General features: G+C 36.2%; 2 protein-coding genes across 5 annotated transcripts in view; one reads left to right on the plus strand and one right to left on the minus strand.

Annotated features, from left to right (window-relative positions):
* Positions 1-14,698, minus strand: part of cdc42bpb (CDC42 binding protein kinase beta (DMPK-like)) — a 46,299-nt gene extending 31,601 nt beyond the window's left edge. For 2 of the 4 annotated variants that reach the window (XM_051408969.1, XM_051408967.1), the window contains exons 1-6: positions 14,232-14,698; positions 6,894-7,118; positions 6,072-6,163; positions 3,367-3,450; positions 2,995-3,090; positions 876-1,024 (exon numbers count right to left, since the gene is read on the minus strand). In XM_051408969.1, the coding sequence (XP_051264929.1) occupies positions 876-1,024; positions 2,995-3,090; positions 3,367-3,450; positions 6,072-6,163; positions 6,894-7,062 (590 nt within the window). In that variant the 5' untranslated portion in view covers positions 7,063-7,118; positions 14,232-14,698. The remainder of the gene's footprint in view (positions 1-875; positions 1,025-2,994; positions 3,091-3,366; positions 3,451-6,071; positions 6,164-6,893; positions 7,119-14,231) is intronic. The other 2 variants (XM_051408971.1, XM_051408970.1) reach the window with 1 other exon arrangement.
* Positions 1-17,666, plus strand: part of LOC127368340 (NACHT, LRR and PYD domains-containing protein 3) — a 78,039-nt gene that overhangs the window by 39,469 nt on the left and 20,904 nt on the right. The gene's annotated exons all lie outside the window — the stretch shown is intronic.

Raw genomic sequence — 17,666 nt, forward strand, 5'->3', positions numbered from 1 at the left:
AGTATATAACAGTATATAACGGTATATAACGGTATATAACGAATATAACGGTATATAACTGTATATAACTGTATATAACTGTATATAACCAATATATAGCGTATATAACAGTATATAACCGCATATAACCAGTATATAGTAGTATATAGCGTATATAACCAGTATATAACAGTATATAACCAGTATATAACAGTATATAACCGTATATAACCGTATACCGTATATAACCAGTATATAGAGTATGTAACAGTATATAACGTGTCTATATATAAGTACATAACCGTGTAACAATTCAGGGATGCAGCCCCTGAATTGGGACACAGCCACAGTCTGTGTATTTCGCGCATGCCTATTTCCGTCCCTCCCCCACAGCATGCACTGCACATGAGTCAGTCACGTTGTTTTTGTTGGAACAGGTAACGCGGCGACTTACAAATGTTTATGGGGAAAGGAAAGTGTAACTGAGGACTTCCTTGCAAATGTTTCTGAAGTTAAAAAAAATTATCGTTTGAATAATCGTGATTTCAATTTTGACCCAAATAATCGTGATTATGATTTTTTCCATAATCGAGCAGCCCTATATAGCGTATATAACAGTATATAACGTATATAACAGTATATAACATAACAGTAAATAACCGTATACAACAGTATATAACCAGTATATAGCCCATATAACCAGTATATAACCATAGTAGTATATAACGTATACAACCGTATATAACAGTATATAACCTGTATATAGCGTATATAACCAGTATATAAAGTATATATGTATATATATATATATATATATATAACCAGTATAAAACGTATATAACCGTATATAACGTATATAACAGTGTATAACAGTATAAAGCGTATATAATCAGTACCTGTGGATGTAGTGCTGCTGGTGGATGGAGTGGATGGCGAGCACCATCTCAGCGACGTAGAACTTGGACATTTCTTCAGGAAGACGATCCTCAAACTTACTGAGCAGAGTGAGCAGGTCCCCCCCCACGTAGTAATCCATCACCAGGTACTGCAGTAATACACAGTAATACACATATTAATACTACACTCATCAGCAGGTATTGCAGTAATACACAGTAATACACATATATTTTTTTAAAGTTAAGTAGGTAATACATTTTTTTTTGGCCTTTTATTGCCCTAATTTGATAGTTACAGCTGAAGATAGACAGGAAAGGGGGGTAGAGAGAGAGGGGATGACACGCAGCAAAGGGTCGCAGGTCGGATTCGAACCCTGAACTGCTGCAGCAAGGACTCAGCCTCGGTACATGGGTCGCCAGCTCTACCCACTGAGCTAACCGGGCGCCCAGTAATACATGATGAAGTAACTGTATCAGTAGTAGTAGTAGTAGTAGTAGTAGTAGTAGTCGTGGTAGTAGTATCAGTAGTATCAGTAGTAGTAGTAGTATCAGTAGTAGTAGTAGTATCAGTAGTCGTATCAGTAGTAGTAGTAGTATCAGTAGTAGTATCAGTAGTAGTAGTAGTAGTATCAGTAGTAGTATCAGTAGTCGTATCAGTAGTCGTATCAGTAGTCGTATCAGTAGTAGTATCAGTAGTAGTAGTAGTAGTAGTATCATCAGTAGTCGTATCAGTAGTAGTAGTAGTATCAGTAGTAGTATCAGTAGTAGTAGTAGTAGTATCAGTAGTAGTAGTAGTATCAGTAGTAGTATCAGTAGTAGTAGTAGTAGTATCAGTAGTAGTATCAGTAGTCGTATCAGTAGTAGTATCAGTAGTAGTATCAGTAGTAGTATCAGTAGTAGTAGTAGTAGTAGTATCATCAGTAGTAGTAGTAGTATCAGTAGTAGTAGTAGTAGTAGTAGTATCAGTAGTAGTAGTAGTAGTATCAGTAGTAGTAGTAATAGTAGTAGTAGTAGTAGTAATAGTATCAGTAGTTCAGTAGTAGTAGTAGTAGTGGTAGTGGTAGTAGTATCAGTAGTTCAGTAGTAGTAGTAGTAGTGGTAGTGGTAGTAGTATCAGTAGTAGTAGTAGTAGTAGTAGTATCAGTAGTATCAGTGGTAGTAGTAGTAGTAGTAGTAGTGGTAGTAGTAGTAGTATCAGTGGTAGTAGTAGTAGTAGTATCAGTGGTAGTAGTAGTAGTAGTATCAGTGGTGGTAGTAGTAGTATAGTAGTAGTAGTAGTAGTAGTGGTAGTAATAGTATCAGTAGTAGTAATAGTATCAGTAGTAGTAGTAGTAGTAGTAGTAGTAGTAGTAGTAGTAGTATCAGTAGTAGTATTAGTAGTATTGGTAGTGGTAGTATCAGTAGTAGTAGTAGTAGTATCAGTGGTAGTAGTATCAGTGGTAGTAGTATTATTGGTAGTGGTAGTAGTAGTAGTATCAGTAGTAGTAGTAGTAGTATCAGTGGTAGTAGTAGTAGTAGTAGTGGTAGTAGTATCAGTGGTAGTAGTATCAGTGGTAGTAGTAGTAGTGGTAGTAGTATCAGTGGTAGTAGTATCAGTGGTAGTAGTAGTAGTAGTAGTAGTAGTAGTAGTAGTAGTATCAGTGGTAGTAGTAGTAGTATCAGTGGTAGTAGTAGTAGTATCAGTGGTAGTAGTAGTAGTATCAGTGGTAGTAGTATCAGTGGTAGTAGTAGTAGTAGTAGTAGTAGTAGTAGTATCAGTGGTAGTAGTAGTAGTATCAGTGGTAGTAGTAGTAGTAGTAGTATCAGTAGTAGTAGTAGTAGTAGTTGTAGTAGTGGTAGTAGTAATAGTAGTGGTAGTAGTAGTAGTAGTATCAGTGGTAGTAGTAGTAGTAGTAGTAGTATCAGTAGTAGTAGTAGTAGTAGTAGTAGTAGTGGTAGTAGTAATAGTAGTGGTAGTAGTAGTAGTAGTAGTGGTAGTAGTAATAGTAGTGGTGGTAGTAGTAGTAGTAGTAGTATCAGTGGTAGTAGTATCAGTGGTAGTAGTAGTAGTAGTAGTAGTAGTAGTAGTAGTGGTAGTAGTAATAGTAGTGGTAGTAGTAGTAGTAGTAGTAGTACTGACCAGGTAGTTGTCGTCCTGGAAGGCGTAGTGTAGAGTAGTGATCCACTGACTGTCTCCTTTCACCAGGACGTCACGTTCTTCTCTGAAACACGCTGTCTGTATACAACACAGTGGGGAGGATTGGTTAGTTAGTGGGGAGGGTTGGTTGGAGGGTTGGTGGGGAGGGTTGGTTGGTTGGTTAGTGGGGAGGGTTGGTTGGTTGGTTAGTGGGGAGGGTTGGTTAGTTGGTTAGTGGGAGGAGTAAGCTGGTTAGTTAGTGTGGTTGGTTTGTTGGTTAGTGGGGAGAGTTAATTGGTTGGTGGGGAGTGGGAAGGGTTGGAGATCCAGACTGGTTTCTAATGAAGGATGCTGATCAATGGGCTCCAAACTCACCTCGGCTCTCTTTAACATCTCCCACTTATTGAGAATCTTCATCGCATAAACTCTCTCTGTGTGCTTCATCTTCACCACGGCAACCTGAGAGAGAGAGGGCAAGAGACATCACCAACGACTGAGAGAGAGAGAGAGAGAGACACAGAGAGAGAGAGACAGAAAGCGAGACAGAGAGCGAGAGAGAGACACAGAGAGAGAGACACAGAGAGAGCGAGAGAGAGACACAGAGAGAGAGACACAGAGAGAGAGACAGAGAGCGAGAGAGAGACACAGAGAGAGAGAGAGAGAGAGAGAGAGAGAGCGAGAGAGAGACACAGAGAGAGAGAGAGAGAGAGAGAGAGAGAGAGAGAGAGAGAGAGAGAGAGAGAGAGAGAGAGAGAGAGAGAGGGAGCGTATACTGTAAGGAAGGTAAGACTGTCAAACAGTGCAGCTCTTTGATTGGCTGAGCTGTCAGACTGTCTGAGCCTCACCTGTTCTACCTGTAATCTGTGTGCCCGAGTGTGTTTCAGTGTTTACAGTGTAACTGTGTGTTTGTAAGGACCACACAGAGCTCTGTCCTCACAAACACACCAACCCCAACCTTTGTGTGTTTATAGCTTGAGGCAGCAGCCAGGTGTGGCTCTGACACAGCTTTCCTCAGGTATGTACAATGTACACACTCACTCTCACACACACACGATAATATGTGTAATGTGTATGTGCTGTGATGTATTCTATTGTAAATAAATGTCATATATATATATATATATATATATATATATATATATATATATATATAGGGGTGTAACAATTCACCAAATCCACGGTTCGGTTCAGACCTCGATTTTTGAGCCACGGTTCGGTTCATACTGCAGTTTTCCCCGTTTCCCCATTTAGCAGAGAAACAGAGAGAGAGAGAGACGTTATCTGATATTACGTTAAGCGGATACGGCAGAAATCTTACATTACGGAGTGTCAGTGAACGCACCACTGCAGATGTCACTCACTAACGTTAGTTTGGGTTTGGACCCACATGCAGTGCACTTGAAAACTGAATCACGGGTGAGTTTATGAAACGTACTGCTGATGGAGAAAGTCAGCAGAGACACACACAGGGAGAGAGAGACAGAAAGAGGCGGAGCAAGAGGGCGTGTTTGCTGTGAGTGAGCAGAGGTCCAGACTAGGTGTGTGAGTGTGTGAGTGTGGGGAGAAGAGAAAGGGAGCAGATTAAAGTAGTAAATAAACAGTAACCTAGAATAACCAACTGTCAATACAAATACGATATAGGCGTACACCGCTACCACCCCACGGGCCGCCGCCACCGCCGCAGTTACACTGTCTTAACGAGAGCTCAACAGTCCAGGGAGTGAGTGTGTCGCTGTTCTGTCTCTCAAATCCGCGACACGAGACCGTGGACTTTTGTGTCGCGATTTCAGTCTCGGTTTCAGAACCGTTACAGCCCTAATATATATATATATATATATATATATATATATATATATATATATATATATATATATATATATATATATATATATAGCACAATATGGCTGACTGCTTGTAGACGTTAACCGTTGCAATGGTAACCAACATCAAATCAGTGTTTGAATGCTTCGTTATATTTCAGTGTTTTAGGTCATCAATATGTCCCTCTTAGGACTGTATGTTATCAATGCTAATGCTAGTAGAGAGCGCTTTAGTAGACACAGTGTGAGTGGTTGCAGCAGCGTGGAACTGATCCATTCAGTCTGTGCAGAGGATCAATAACAGATGGACTTCAGTCCATTTGTTATCAGAGACCAGAGACCGGTTACTGATCAACAGGATCTGATACAGACTGACTGGAGAGCCACACACCTTCTGTCTCACAGCCACAGACTGCTGCTAACAGCTAACACTGCTGCTAACAGCTAACAGCTAAAGGCCAGGACACACCAACCCGACGGCCGACCGGACTGATCAGTCGGCTCCCGTGTCCCCGAGTCGGTCAAAAAAGTGCCGACGAACAGACCAAACCGACGCCGACTGGAGCGTACGTTCTGCGCGTGAGACGTAATACGTCCCCATAACAGCAGGCGGCGCTAATCTGTGTTGTTGCCCCAAAAAAATTTAGCCGGAAATGACGGATCACTGTAGACGTAGTAAACACAGAGCACGCTGTGGTCAGTCACTGTTTTCATCAGAGAGTGTTGATGGTAGTCAAGAAGGATCGTTGTTGTCATTACTCCCTGAACGGATAATACGATGGCTAATAATAACAAGATACTGGCGTTGGTGTAGTATGTTTACCATCTTCCGGTTTTCTCGTGCACTCACTGATTCACTAGTCAAGGGCTAGCACTCCACCAATCAGATTGGTCATTGAGGCCGACGGCCACTGGCCGCCAAAATGAACGCCGACGCCGACTGACGACGGCATGGAACACCGAACCAACTCGAGTCACCGACCTCGCCCGACTGTCCGACGACGTCCGACAGCCGATAATCTGGTTGGTGTGTCCGGGCCTTAACACTGCTGCTAACAGCTAACACTGTGTGTGTGTGTGTGTGTGTGTGTGAGAGTGTGTGTGTGAACAGGAAACATGGAGTTTCCTGTTCACACCAGGTCTTTACTTCCTGTCTGTTCCTGACTATTTCCTGTTTCTAATGAGGAGAGTTTCTCACTCAACTACTGAGGAAGAGGAGGAACTGACTGATGGGGGTCAGAGGTCAACAGGAAGTCTTACCTCTCCAAAAGCTCCTCGTCCAATCACCTTCAGCATCTCAAAGTCATCTCTGTGCAGCCGCATGTCCTTCACTGTCGTAGTGAATGGTTTCACTGAAGAAGATCAATATCAATCAATACCAATCAATATATAGACAAACATACTTATTACCACACTAACATATAGACGAATATTATTCACACACACACACACACACACACACACACACACACACACACACACACACACACACACACACACACACACACACCAAAGTTTTACATTCAACCTGAACAGTGAAACCGGTAATGATCAATAGTTATCAGTACTTGTCAGCAGTAACTGTAACCAGTAATCACAGCCCTGCTGTCTAACAGATCAATATGATAGATAATCACTAAATATCAAGTGTATCAATATTTTATTGCATCATCATCAGCAGCACCAAATGAACTGATCAATACAACACTGATACAGCCATCAGACTTCTTCACCAGAGACTCAAATAGCTCCTGAAAGCAGGACAGACCAAACCAGGACAGAGCGTGCTGAGCAGGAACAGGCTGAACCAGGACACAGTGGACCAGAGAGTCCTGAAACAGCCTGGGAACTGTTCAGGGTAACCTGGAGTCCTCTCTGGGTCCTTCAGAACCTCCCTGGAACAGGATCTCTAACTCTTCAAGGACCCCTGGAGCTGATCAAGGAGTCCTTTAAAGTCCCTTGGACCCCCATGTGATCCCCACTGACCCCCATGTGATAACTGCTGACTGATTCTGATTGATTGATTGTGTGACTGTTGCTCTAACAATATGCGTATTGATCACTGGGACAGGAAGTAGTTACCCCACTGCAGAAAGTCGGTGACGTGTTTCTCCCGCTTCAGGGGGGAGTGGGAGACCTCAGTGTAGAAGCAGAGCAGCAGGTCGAGTAGCGCCTCCACGCTCAGACAGCCTGCCATCTTCTGCTCCAGCAGCAGCTCTTCCAGGCGCTTCAGACGCACCTGAGCCGACATACTGACCCGGGACAGTCGCCGCCGCTGCGCTCAGAAACCGCTGACCGACCCCGCCACTGGGAACGTATGAATGTATGGAGACAGGTTGATGGTTAGGTGATCAAGGACATACTGAAGAATTTTATTCAAACAATAAATAACACAACGTCAAAATAAAACTACCTTAACACTGCTTCCTTTTCAAAATAAAATGAATACAATAGCTGTACAAACACTATAATAAAGTATTTCTGTAATGTTCCATTAATGTTGTTTCAGCTGCAGTTTACAGGAATATGATTAAAGTCATACAGAAATTAAAAGCACTGTGTCACTTCCTGTCTTCAGAAGCCACACCCCCTTTAGATTGAAACCAGCTGTAACGGTTCCTAATGGACCGGTTCCTAATGACTCCTAATGGACCGGTTCCTAATGACTCCTAATGAACCGGTTCCTAATGAACCAGCTTCTAATGGACCGGTTCCTAATGGCTCCTAATGGACCGGTTCCTAATGGCTCCTAATGAACCGGTTCCTAATGACTCCTAATGAACCGGTTCCTAATGGCTCCTAATGCAGGGCTCCAGATTGCGACACATGCGACCAAAATTTTTAAGAGTGCGACTTATAATTTTCTAGGTCGCACTGGTGCACCTGACGCTGCCCGGGTGAAAACATACATTTATTTTGCAAGCACATCATCTCTCTGTGTTCTCCTGTGAGTGAACTCACACACTCATGGTAGGATCATATCGGGTTCTAAACCAATAAGAGACAGAGCTCGGGCGGGTCTTTGCCTCTGATTGGCTGTGGTCCTGTTCACCGCGCTAAGTTGTGTGTTTAAAAATTGCCGATCCCCGGTCCTTCGGCGACAGCATCAGACTCGGAACCAGAGGAGGAGACAACCGAGTCTGGGATAGAGCCCGGCGCCGAGACCCAAATTAAAAAGTTCAAAATATATTCCTTCAGACAGGACTGGCTGAAACAAGTTCCCTGGCTGAGGTTCAACAAAGGACGTAACGCAATGCACTGCGTGTACTGTCAGGAGTGCGGTCAGAATATGGCCGGAAATAGTGCATTCGTGAGCGGGTCAACAACGTTTCGTATCAAAACTTTTATTTGGAAATGTTTTATTTTGCTTAGTGTTTTAGTTTGAAATGTTCAATTTCAGCTCAGTGAAGCACTTTAAACACTTTATTTTTCTTTTTATATATAATTGTGCTTCAAATAAAGCATTTCTCTACACCTTATTCTTGTTTAAAAATCATTCACATTATATGGAGAGCGATAAAAAGGTGACCTTATGGCGTTAAAGGTGACGCAATGAAAAATTTGGGTGCACCTACATTTTGTGCTGGTGCACCTAAAAAAAAAAAAGTTAGGCGCACCAGTGCAACCAATGCAAAAAGTTAGTCTGGAGCCCTGTAATGGACCGGTTCCTAATGGACCAGTTCCTAATGGCTCCTAATGGACCGGTTCCTAATGGCTTCTAATGAACCTAATGAATGGGGGGGTGAGTATAATGTGAATAATGTGCATAAAGTGAATAATGTATATGTGTATAATGTGAATAATGTGCATAAAGTGAATAATGTATGTGTATAATGTGAATAATGTGTATAATGTATGTGTATAATGTGTATAATGTATATGTGTATAATGTGAATAATATGAATAAAATGAATAATGTGTATATCACGATTAAAATATTTAATCGTGATTAATTGCGATTAATGTCATAGTTAACTCACAATTAATCGCACATTTTTATCTATTCTACATGTCCCTTGATTTCTTTTTGTCACATAATTTTTTCTTATTTTAATGCTCTTATCAACATGGAAAAGTGGATCGGCTTGCTTTGTGCAAATGTTTTTATTGAAAACATTGGCATATACTGTAGTGTTCAATTTCAAGATTCAAGATTCAAGAAGCTTTATTTATCCCGAGGGAAATTACTGTGCAACAGTTTCAATACAAAGGTGGGAAAGTAATACAGGGTTAGAGTAAAAATAAGCTAAAATAAAATAAATAATAAAATAAAGGCTAACATAAAATTAATCAAACAATTAACTAAATGCAACAAATGCAAGCACTTACAGGTAACATAAGTAGAAAAAGAGAAAACAAGTAACTAAATGTGACAAAATGCAACAAAAATTGCAGTTAAACGTAGGTATATATAATATACAACAATACACACTGTGCAGTTTAGCAGCATAAATTGAAATAATAACATTTCACTTGGAGCAGTCATTCACACTTGGAGCTCAGTACACAACGACAAAACACACAGATCACTTTGGTCTTGTCAATGGAACCATTTGGCAACTTTTTAAAAGTAAACTTTCCATTCAGAATATTATTGGCATCCATTTCGGCGTCTTGCACACGCCATCCACTCAAAACGTAACGTCTACTACTCTTAAACAAGTGTGTGCGGCATGCCTGTTGTTTTGTTTCCGGTCTAGATAGATCCGGTGTGGTGTTGTAGTTTTTCTAACGTTACTAGTTGTTGCAACCGCCATTAAAATGGGTTTGCGTTAACACCGTTAATAACGCGTTTAACTGACAGCACTATATAATGTGAATGTGTATAATGTGTATAATGTGCATAAAGTGAATAATGTGAATAATGTGTATAATGTGTATAATGTGTATAATAATAATAATGTGTATAATGTGAATAATGTGTATAATAATAATAATGTGTATAATGTGAATAATGTATATAATGTGTATCATGTGAATAATGTATATAATGTGTATCATGTGAATAATGTATATCATGTGTATAATGTATATAATGTGTATCATGTGTATAATGTATATAATGTGTATAATAATAATGTATATAATATGTATAATAATGTGTATAATGTATATAATGTGTATAATAATGTGTATAATGTATATAATGTGTATAATAATGTGTATAATGTATATAATGTGAGTAATGTGAATAATGTGAATAATGTGTATAATATGAATAATGTGAGTAATGTGTATAATGTGTATAATGTATATGTGTATAATGTGAGTAATGTGTATAATGTATATGTGTATAATTTGTATTTATGAAGTGTGGACTGGTAGCTGGAGAGGTGCCAGTTTCACCTCCTGTGCACTGCCCAGGTGCCCTTGAACAAGGCAACCTAACCACAAGCCTGCTCGTGGGGAGCAGTTAACTTTGCAGCCCCATCACTCCACCATTTCTCTCCCTGTTGGCATGTCCACAAGTGCATGAAAGTGTGTATTTCAGCCTGTGTGTGTGTGTGTATAAAAAAAGAGTGAAAAGAACAATATCCCCTAGGGGATTAATAAAGTATATCTTCTTCTTCTTCTTAATGTATATAATCATAATAATGTGTATAATGTGTACAATGTATCTGTGTATAATGTGAATAATGTATATAATGTGCATAAAGTGAATAATGTATAGGTATATAATGTGTATAATCTGAATAATGTGTATAATGTGTACAATGTATCTGTGTATAATGTGAATAATGTATATAATGTGTATAATCTGAATAATGTGTATAATGTATATAATGTATGTGTATAAAGTAGGGATGGGGCCGATCCGATCCAGTATCGGTATCGGGACCGATACCAGCGTAATTCACGTATCGGAATTTCCCGATCCAACCTGCGCAGATTTCCGATATCCATGAGCCATGAGCGTTAACGTTGTCTGCTGAAATGACTCCACAGGTGGTTCCTGCCGGCCAGTCTGCTAGCTGGCTGCAAACTGTGGAATGGATTTCCTGAGCGGGGGCGTGTCTCATAACTCTGTGTCTCATTGAGCCGCGCCTCCGTTCAGGAAATCCATTCCAGGATAGCATTGAGCAGCATTGTGGCTAGCCAACATGTCCGCTGTGTGGAAATACTTTACACTGGAAACACCGCAGAGCAAGACAGCAAAATGCAATGTTTGCAAAGCCGTAATTCAGAGACCCGGAAGCGCCCTCGTGTCGTACAGCACTACGAACGCAATCAAACATTTAAAAAAGCACCACACGAAACAGCACAAGGATTTTTTAGGCGAGCTGTCAGGAATCACTTCTGGAGTCATTCCAGAAACAAGGTAAACTCCAGGCAGACAACGTGTGTGTGTGTGTGTGTGTGTGTGTGTGTGTGTGTGTGTGTGTGTGTATGTGTGTGTGTGTGTAAGATGTTTACACTTATTGCACTTTTCTCATATTTCAAGACTCAAATATTTGACATTTTGGGAATTTAATAAATATTGACATGACAATCAATTTGAAACCCTTACAGTTGCATATTTGTTTTCAGGATAGGATTTTTCCTGTTAACAGGATTTCCTGTTTTTCTGACTTCCTTTTCTGACCTTATACTTACCTCAAGTTTCCTTTTGGGACATACATGCATACATACGTACAGATCATACTTGCCTGTTGAGGAGTTTATTCATACTATCTCATATAAAATCAACAATAATGATAATAATAATATTAAAGAAAACAGATCTCTGGTATCGGAATAGTATCGGTATCGGCCGATATCCAAATTCAGGTATCGGGATCGGATCAGAAGTGAAAAAATGTGGATCGGTGCATCCCTAGTATAATGTATATAATGTGTATAAGGTGTATAATGTGTACGTGTATAATGTATATAATGTGAATGTGTATAATGTATATAATGTGCATAAAGTGAATAATGTCTATGTATATAATAATGTGTATAATGTGAATAATGTGTATAATGTGTATAATGTGCATCATGTGTATAAATGTGTATAATGTATACAATGTATATAATGTATATAATAATGTGTATGATGTGTATAATAATATGTATAATGTATATGTGTATAATGTGAATAATGTGTATAATAATAATGTGTATAATGTATATATATATGTTATGTATATAATGTGTTTAATGTGCATCATGTGTATAATAATATGTATAATGTGTATAATGTATATAATGTGAAAAATGTGTATAATAATAATGTATATAATGTGAATAATGTGTATAATGTGCATCATGTGTATAAATGTGTATAATGTATACAATGTATATAATGTATATAATAATGTGTATGATGTGTATAATGTGAAAAATGTGTATAATGTGTATAATGTGCATCATGTGTATAAATGTGTATAAATGTGTATAATGTATACAATGTATATAATGTATATAATAATGTGTATAATGTATATGTGTATAATGTGAATAATGTGTATAATGTGCATCATGTGTATAAATGTGTATAATGTATACAATGTATATAATGTATATAATAATGTGTATAATGTATATGTGTATAATGTGAATAATGTGTATAATGTGCATCATGTGTATAAATGTGTATAATGTATACAATGTATATAATGTATATAATAATGTGTATGATGTGTATAATATGTATAATGTATATGTGTATAATGTGAATGTGTATAATAATAATGTGTTTAATGTGTATAATGTATATAATGTGAAAAATGTGTATAATAATAATGTATATAATGTGAATAATGTGTATAATGTGAATAATATATATAATAATAAGGTGTATAAAGTATATGTAAACATTAGCATTAACTGTAACAAACCTAAGACACTTCATCATCAACATGCAGCATTAAACTGCAGGAACATGTCTGATCTTTAATAAGAATAATAATAAGAATAATAATAAGAATAATAATAATAATAATAATACAGTATTGATTTTATCTGTTAGGATCAATAATCCTCTGTGCAGTGACAAACAATGCTGTTGATAAACTTTCACACATTTTAAAGCATCACTTATGGATTAATCCAAAATACCTACAAACTAGTAACAATGTTCCTAGAAATAACCCTAACCCTTATATTTTAAATAAGGACACAGTGGTTGATGAGTAAACGAACATAATTCTTCTCTTAGTCAGTAAAAGAAGTTTACAGTGTTTGCTGAACATACAGTTAACATCACTGTGTGTTTATTACCAACAGCTAGACCTTTTCCCTGGACTGAAATCTGCTCACAGCTCCAGTAAAAATAGACTCAACATCAGAAAGGTTGTTCCACGTCTGATGAACCTGCTTTGTGTCATACTGCACAGTCAAATACTTTTAAAATGTTCCAGGACAACACAGATTATTTCACATTACCATGACTGCAAAACTAGTCTCTACATTTCCAGGTTCTCCAGGATGCATGAAAGAAGAAAACAGGAAGGTTTATCTCCACTTTCTGTTACCTTCTGCTGTTTACAAGCTTCATTATTAGAAGGTAGGTCAGCTCAGTTTATGGGAATTATTAAGGTTCAAATCCCCTCTGCTCCACACTGTCACACCAAACTCCATTCAAAAAACGGCTGTTTTAAGGAAGTAAAACCTTTATTTCCACCATCAGTGAGACTCTGATTCTCTTCAGTCTACAGACACAATCTGCTCACATTGACTCAGTAACATCATTAACTAACCTGTGAGGAAGAGTTGGACACAGACACACACTCACTGACTGTCTGTCATTAACTAACCTGTGAGGAAGAGTTGGACACAGACACACTCACTGACTGTCTGTCATTAACTAACCTGTGAGGAAGAGTTGGACACAGACACACTCACTGACTGTCTGTCATTAACTAACCTGTGAGGAAGAGTTGGACACAGACACACTCACTGACTGTCTGTCATTAACTAACCTGTGAGGAAGAGTTGGACACAGACACACTCACTGACTGTCTACAGAAGTTCCTCTGCTGGCGGAGTCCGCCATGTTGAACCACCATGTTTCTACAGTAGCCCAGAATGGACAAACCCAACACTGGATCTAGAAAGAGACTGTACTGTAGGTTCTACTATAAATGGCCTGTACAAACGCGAGAGGTGTTCAGTTGGTTCCTGCCCATATACAGCGGCTCCCAATGGAGAGAGATGGCGGACACTGGGAACTTTTAAAAGGGGCGTGACCGTTCTGAAGACAGGAAGTGACATATGCTTTCATGTATATCCCAGAACTGTTAAAAAATGTATCCCCTGGATCAATAAAGTATATTAATAGTTATCAGTTTCACGCTTAAGTAAGTTTATACGTCAGAAATTTAATACAATGAATATAAATTAGGTATATTTTGTCTGTTTCAGTAATAATTACTCTTAAATCTATTTTTATTGATAAATCGTGATCGATATCGGATCGTGAGTATCGTTAGTTCTTACCCGCCACACAGCGTATCCCTCCGCCCAGCCTCCGAGTGCCGCCGAGTGCCGCCGAGTGCTGCCGAGCTCACCGCGGCTAGGTCGTTAGCTCCGGGAGAACATTCCCGACATTCAGCGCAGAGAGGCGGTCGGTGTGTCGGTGTGTGTCGGTGAGTGTCCGCCGGTTACCGTCGCTCCGTCCTGTTGAGAGCCGTCGGTCCGTCCGTCCTCTACATCGGCAGTTAATCCCGGTAAATCTGGACTTTCCTCTCAGGAACCGTCGACTCCGTCCGGTGGTCCTCAGCTCGGTGTATCAACTCGGTAACATGACCGGGAGCTCCGGGCCGGACTCGGGTCGGACCGCAGCGGCCGTTAGCACCGTGTTCGCCGGTCGGAGAACGGGTTTTCGGTAGTTTGGGGCTGTCTGCCGGTGTGGCTGCTCTTTGGGAATATGGCTGATTCCAGAACGGATCGTCCACAGCGGGCTGGACACTATAAACACATTTCCGCTCACACAGAGTTTCACAATAAAACACCACACACACTGTTTCACATGGTCCTGGCAGGATGTCTCTGATCCATTCAAAATATTACAAATAATTATTATTATAATACTAAATATTTACTTCAGGATTTATAAGCTCGAATAATGTTCATTTAAAATGCTATAAATATTAGTATTTATTTTAGGATTTATAACCATAATCTGATATTTTATTGGTTAATGTAACTGAGACAGCACGATCCATCTAAAATAATACATTACTATTCTTATTCTTATTATTATTATTATTATTCTTATAATTATTATTATTATTATTATTATTATTATTATATTACCATTATTACTATTATTATAATTATTATTATTGTTTTTCATTGTTGAAATTCAGCTTTGTTTTTAAAACATAAAATCATCACTCAAAACACATTACACATCTTCATATTATCGTAGTATATACAGTACATATATATATTTACTGTAGTATAAACAGTGTATATATTTACTGTAGTATAAACAGTATATATATTTACTGTAGTATAAACAGTGTATATATTTACTGTAGTATAAACAGTGTATATATTTACTGTAGTATAAACAGTATATATATTTACTGTAGTATAAACAGTGTATATATTTACTGTAGTATAAACAGTATATATATTTACTGTAGTATAAACAGTGTATATATTTACTGTAATATAAACAGTGTATATATTTACTGTAATATAAACAGTATATATATTTACTGTAGTATAAACAGTATATATATTTACTGTAGTATAAACAGTGTATATATTTACTGTAGTATAAACAGTATATATATTTACTGTACTATAAACAGTATATATATTTACTGTAATATAAACAGTATATATTTACTGTAATATAAACAGTGTATATATTTACTGTACTATAAACAGTATATATATATTGTACTATAAACAATGTATATATTTACTGTAGTATAAACAGTGTATATATTTACTGTACTATAAACAGTATATATATATTGTACTATAAACAATGTATATATTTACTGTAGTATAAACAGTGTATATATTTACTGTAGTATAAACAGTATATATATTTACTGTAATATAAACAGTGTATATATTTACTGTAGTATAAACAGTGTATATATTTACTGTACTATAAACAATATATATATTTACTGTATTATAAACAATGTATATATTTACTGTAGTATAAACAGTATATATATTTACTGTAATATAAACAGTGTATATATTTACTGTACTATAAACAATATATATATTTACTGTATTATAAACAATGTATATATTTACTGTAGTATAAACAGTATATATATTTACTGTAATATAAACAGTATATAAATTTACTGTAATATAAACAGTGTATATATTTACTGTAGTATAAACAGTATATATATTTACTGTAATATAAACAGTATATATATTTACTGTACTATAAACAGTATATATATTTACTGTAATATAAACAGTGTATATATTTACTGTAATATAAACAGTATATATATTTACTGTACTATAAACAGTATATATATTTACTGTAATATAAACAGTGTATATATTTACTGTAGTATAAACAGTATATATATTTACTGTAATATAAACAGTATATATATTTACTGTAAACAGTGTATATATTTACTGTAGTATAAACAGTATATATATTTACTGTAATATAAACAGTGTATATATTTACTGTAGTATAAACAGTATATATATTTACTGTAATATAAACAGTGTATATATTTACTGTACTATAAACAGTATATATATATTGTACTATAAACAATGTATATATTTACTGTAATATAAACAGTGTATATATTTACTGTAGTATAATTTACTGTTTATATTTACTGTAATATAAACAGTGTATATATTTACTGTAATATAAACAGTATATATATTTACTGTACTATAAACAGTATATATATTTACTGTAATATAAACAGTGTATATATTTACTGTAGTATAAACAGTATATATATTTACTGTAATATAAACAGTATATATATTTACTGTAAACAGTGTATATATTTACTGTAGTATAAACAGTATATATATTTACTGTAATATAAACAGTGTATATATTTACTGTAGTATAAACAGTATATATATTTACTGTAATATAAACAGTGTATATATTTACTGTACTATAAACAGTATATATATATTGTACTATAAACAATGTATATATTTACTGTAATATAAACAGTGTATATATTTACTGTAGTATAATTTACTGTTTATATTTACTGTAATATAAACAGTGTATATATTTACTGTTATATAAACAGTGTATATATTTACTGTACTATAAACAGTATATATATTGTACTATAAACAATGTATATATTTACTGTAATATAAACAGTGTATATATTTACTGTAGTATAATTTACTGTTTATATTTACTGTAATATAAACAGTATATATATTTACTGTAATATAAACAGTGTATATATTTACTGTAATATAAACAGTAAATATATTTACTGTAATATAAACAGTGTCTATATTTACTGTAATATAAACAGTGTATATATTTACTGTAGTATAAACAGTATATATATATTTACTGTAATATAAACAGTGTATATATATATTCACTGTAGTATAAACAGTATATTTACAGTAATATAAACAGTATATATATATTTACTGTAATATAAACAGTATATATATATATTACTGTAATATAAACAGTATATATTTACCATAATATAAACAGTATGTATATTTACTGTAGTATAAACAGTATACATATTTACAGTAACCATATACATTGTTTTTACTGTAATATATACAGGATACTGTGATATCCACCGACCTCATGTACAGAAAACAATAATGAGAAGTTTAAGGTTTCTGTCTGAAGTTGAAATCAGAATCAGAATCAGAAATACTTTAATAATCCCAGGGGGAAATTACCTAAACTCA

This window comes from Dicentrarchus labrax, unplaced genomic scaffold (genome assembly GCF_905237075.1).
Source record: "Dicentrarchus labrax unplaced genomic scaffold, dlabrax2021, whole genome shotgun sequence".
Lineage (NCBI taxonomy): Eukaryota > Metazoa > Chordata > Actinopteri > Moronidae > Dicentrarchus > Dicentrarchus labrax.